The sequence below is a fragment of the Nicotiana sylvestris genome, chromosome 10 (assembly GCF_000393655.2).
Source record: "Nicotiana sylvestris chromosome 10, ASM39365v2, whole genome shotgun sequence".
Taxonomy (NCBI): Eukaryota; Viridiplantae; Streptophyta; class Magnoliopsida; order Solanales; family Solanaceae; genus Nicotiana; species Nicotiana sylvestris.
Genome location: NC_091066.1, coordinates 98898930 through 98903873, shown reverse-complemented (window position 1 = coordinate 98903873; position 4944 = coordinate 98898930). Strand labels below are relative to the sequence as shown.

At 44.4% G+C, this 4944-nt stretch overlaps 1 protein-coding gene across 1 annotated transcript; it reads left to right on the top strand.

Annotated features, from left to right (window-relative positions):
* Positions 1 to 2576: 2576 nt before the first annotated feature.
* LOC138879727 (uncharacterized) lies at positions 2577 to 4222 on the top strand. The gene is made up of 2 exons (XM_070159363.1): positions 2577 to 3140; positions 3980 to 4222. Exons 1-2 carry the CDS (start codon positions 2577 to 2579, stop codon positions 4220 to 4222), a joined length of 807 nt encoding a protein of 268 aa, XP_070015464.1.
* Positions 4223 to 4944: the final 722 nt, after the last annotated feature.

The following is a 4944-nucleotide window of genomic DNA, read 5'->3' as shown; positions in this document are numbered from 1 at the left end:
TAAAGCTGGTGCAGATTTCTTCGAGGGATGCAATTTGCTACTACAAATGTGGATGATCGAACACCTGTGTCACCGCCCTCAGAATATGAGTTATGGGTCCGCAGAGAAAAGTTGCATTGAAGAGTTCGACACAAGGATTTCAGGGTTCAAGTTACCAGAAGGGTTTGGAGATTGGGTATTCCGCCTGCACTCCAGCACTGCGGGGCAAATATAATGGACACTGGGTTGGCTTCCTGTTGAAGAAATTGTGTATATGCCCGCCACTGGTCCTTACTTTCTCCTAATGGGTCTTCGAGGCATTCAGCCTTACGCTCCATACCTGGCGATGAGATAGTTGGAGATGTGTCAGGTGATGCACCCAGATGAAGATCTTAGTGTTTATGCGGTCAAGGTTAGCTCCGACGGCCAATTTCATGAAGAAATAGTTCGTTCTATTTGGAACGAGTGCCAGTATTTGACAGCGAACACTCGAGTGCGTGACCTATCTAGAGGCGAGGTCTCACCCGCCTATCTTGCCTGGTATAGAAAGAAGAACACCACAAGGGCTGAACCTGAAAGACCAGCCAAAAAGCCTCACATTCAGGAATTCGTTGAGGCGTCGCAAGAATAGTGGGCTTGGTTGGCCAAGGAGAATGAGTACAGGGCCACAATAGGAAAGCTGGAAAAGCAAATCAGGGATCTCCAATTCGAGAATGGTTTGCAAGCCGCGGCGGATGAGGGTGAAAAGAAAAAGCTAGCCAAAGAAAATGAGGCCCTTCGAGCCCACATTCGAGAAATAAAAACAGCAGCTGAAAATCCCGCTAGAAGTGCAAAGGATGTAAAGCTTATAGAGAACCTTAGGCAGAAGGTGGATGAGTATGGTTTTGATTTGAACAAAGCAGAGGGTGAACTAGCTAGGGCTCTAACAAAATTGGCTAAGAATGTGGAAGAACGAGCGTGCCTGGTTAAACAGTCAAATAAAAGGGTCATCACCGTTGAGAACAAAATGATCAAGCAGGCGAAAGACTTTAAGGCTGAAAGAGAACACTGTTATACAACAATGGCGCAGTTAGAAAGAGACCTGCAACAACTCTAAGAACAGAATCAAGTAGCCGAACAAACTTTGGAAGCCAAGGCCCAGCAGATTGGGCATTTGTTGCAAGAAAAGGGTGTCATAAGAGAGAGAGAGTCAGAAGGATCGCCAACTACATCGCGATGAAGTGCAGTAGTTGTGAGGATATGACTAGATCCATGTTCTTTGCCACTGTGATGACCTTTGTTTGCTAGATAATGGAAGATCTCTACCACCTCCAAGGAGAGTTAGCGCGTAGGCCTGTGTCGAGACCGAATGATGTCCCGCGGGCCCTAGGAGCAGTTGAGGTGTTGATGTATTCATAATTTTCATTGGAGTCTGTTAGTCCGTTTTTGAGTCGGTGTTTTCGTCTTTTGTTGGAGTCTGTTAGTTTGCTTTTAAGTCTGTATTTTCATCTTTTCATCAAAGTCTGTTAGTTTCTTTTTGAGTCTGTTAGTTTTTGAGTCATTGTAATCAAAGTATTTTCTTTTTTATATATATATAAAAATTTGAAAATCCCAAAATACTCTATTACTTATTCTTACATTTATCCCCAGAACTACACTTGGTCTGATTCATGCGGGGTCATGATACGTAGGCAATCTCCATAGGATTCGACCGTAACCAAACGAAAAAAAGGGAAAAGGAAAAGAGAAAGAAAATAAGAAACCGTGAGAAGGAAACAATGGCAAAACAAGAAAGAGACATTAGAGAATAAAAACAAAGAGAGATCAAGCAAGGAAAGGCAAGAATGAAAAAGATAAAAAAAAATAGAGAAAAGAAAAGTTGCAAATGGAAATAAGGAAAAGCCGGGATGACGTAAACAACCAATCAAATGCATAATAAAAACGGTTAACTGCTTAGGTGCATTCACTCCTCAAATATGCGGTTGCCTATCTGTTAAAGCCCTAATCGCTAACAAGTTTGTTATTGATGAAATTCCAATTCAGGCAGGTGGTTAGTTTGATTGGCATTCTGGCAACTCACTCCTACAACACCTGGTCCAAAAACAAGCTAAACATGGCCAACTAGGAACTTGAGGCAAGTATTGTCGATCCATCAAAAGAGGTGGAAGAATCGGAGGTTAATCTGAAAGATGAGTTGTATAAGCTGAAGCAGCAGATGGCTGAAATGTACCAAGCATGGGCAAAAGGGCACCCACCGCCAGTTTACCTCGCCAACCCTGCTTTTATCCCGCCATTGGCAGCCCCAGGGACCTCCTACTGTGAACTCATCTCCGGCCTTTCCCCTTTACCAACAATGCTACGACACCACTTCCCATACATCACAAGCTCCACCACCCAAACAAGTCTCGTAGCCTCCTCCACCGGTCACTTCTATTTTTGTAGCACCCCCACCTGCTATATTACACCGATCATCCAGTGAGCCTCTATTCAAGACTCACGACAATCAGTATTACACCCCGGAGCCCACTTTCAAGGTTCCCGAACCCTATTCCTACACTCCTCATTTTGACCTCCCTACGAAAACCGAAAAACTATCTAAAAATCCCGAACAAGAGGAGATGTTCAGGAAAGTTAAAAGCTTGGAACAGTCATTTAGAGACATGCGGGGGTTGAGAGGTCAAGTAAGTGTGGCCTACAAAGATCTATGTCTGTTTCCAGATGTGCAATTGTCGGTAGGGTTTAATATGCCCAAGTTTGATTTGTATGATGGGCACGGTGATCCAGTGGCGCATTTGAGAGGTTTTTGTAGCAAATTGAGGGGAGCTGGCAGGAAAGACGAGCTGTTAATGGCATATTTCAGTCAGAGTCTGAGTGGTTCAGCGCTGGAATGGTATACTCTGCAGGATCACGGAAGATGGTACACATGGGATGATCTAGCCCAGACATTTGCTTGTCACTTCCAGTACAATCTCGATATTATTTTGGATCGTTTGTCTTTGATGAAACTTGAGAAAAAGCACAATGAAAGTTTCAGAGAATATGGTTTTCATTGGAGAGAGCAAGCAGCGAGGGTTGACCCTCCAATGAAAGAAAGTGAAATGGTGGATTATTTTCTACATGCCTTAGAACCTACTTATTTCGGACATCTGGTATCGGCTATAGTCAAGTCCTTCAATGAAGTGGTAAAAATGGGCGGTATGGTAGAAGAAGGGCTTAAGACAAACAAAATCATGAGTATTCGGCGATCAAGGCAACCACCCAGGCCATTCAAAGTGGAACTGGGGGAACAATTGGAAAGAAGAAGAAAGAGGATGTCGCAACGAACGAGTTGGGAGCTTGGTTCGGACCTAGGGGCCCATTACATTACTATAACCAGCCTCGACCCCACCACCAAACCTACCCTCATACCTCATATAGCCCACCACAACACTACTACCCACCACTAGACCCCCATTTTTCTGTCCACCATGCCCAAACATACACTCAACCTCCTGCCCACGCGCAATGGCATGCGCCAACCCCACAGAATACCTACCCAGCTCCACAAAATGCCTATCCACCCCCAAAAGCCTACCGAAACCCTCCTAGATCAATTTTCTGGCCCAACCAAGCATTTAAGAAAGAGAGGTTGCAAAAGAAGAAAACCTTCACTCTATTGGGAAAATCCTATACCAGTTTGTTCCACAGGTTGAGACAATTGGGTATGCTGAGTCCGATCAAACCAAAACTGCCAAATCTTCCCCCGAGGAATCTTGATCACTCTGTGAGTTGCGAATATTGTTCTGGTGCTTCGGGGCATGACACAGAGAAATGCTGGCAATTGAAAACAGTTATTCAAGAGCTCATCGATACTAATCAGATTGAGGTCCAAGCTCTGGAGGCACCCAATATCAACTAGAATCCGTTGTCGGCCCATCAGGAGACAAATATGATCGAGATAGTACATAGGGGAGGGAAGCCCAAGAAGCCTTCACAGACCATCGTGATGATTCGGTCCAGTGAAGTTAGGTCGATTTAAAAGTTAACAAGTGAGAAGTCAGTGATGAAGTTGAAAGGGATAGACAGTGAACCATCTGCGGTAGGCAAGAAGAGGTCTTCAAGTGGTGTTGCAGTGAAACAAGAAAAAGCAAAAGTGGTGGTGCCAGGGGTGGCGAACAAGCCTGTTGTAATTGTGGAGGGTGCTCGCACAGATCCTGTCATTATCAAACCTGTAACCAAGCTACTAATAGTCAACAGCAAGGTTGTCCTGTGGAATTATGAATGAGTGAAAGTGACTTACAAGGGAAAAGAAGTTAAAGAAGAAGTCTATGAGACCCATGGATTGACTCGCTCGGGGAGATGCTTTGCCCCTGAGGAGTTAAGAAAAGCTAAAAGCTCCAAAGATAACCCAGTGCTGGTGAAGAAAGTTGTGACTGAAGAAGAGGTAGAAGCGTTTTTGAGAAAGATGAAATTGCAAGACTATTCCATTGTGGAGTAGTTGAGGAAGATGCCTACTTAGATTTCATTGTTGACATTGTTAATCCATTCGGACGAACACCGTTGGGCCTTGATGAAAATCCTGAACGGCGCCCACGTTCCTGAGAAAATCTCAGTAAACCACTTGGAAAAGATAGCCAACAAGATTTTTGAGGTGAACAGAGTCACTTTTTCTGATGATGAATTGCCTGTGGAGGGCACTGAGCACAATAGAGCCCTCTATCTTATGGTGAAATACGAAGATTCTGTGGTTACCCGGGTACTAGTCGACAATGGTTCTAATGCGAACATTTGCCCTCTCTCCACTCCGAACAAGTTGAAAGTGGATGATGAAAGAATTCACAAGAACAGTATCTGCATTCAGGGATTCGACGGTGGAGGGAAAGATTCAGTCAGTGACATAGTGCTCGAGCTGACAATCGGACCAGTTGAATTTACCATGGAATTCCAGGTGCTAGATGTGACTGTTTCTTACAATCTGCTATTGGGTCAACCCTGGATTCACGCTGC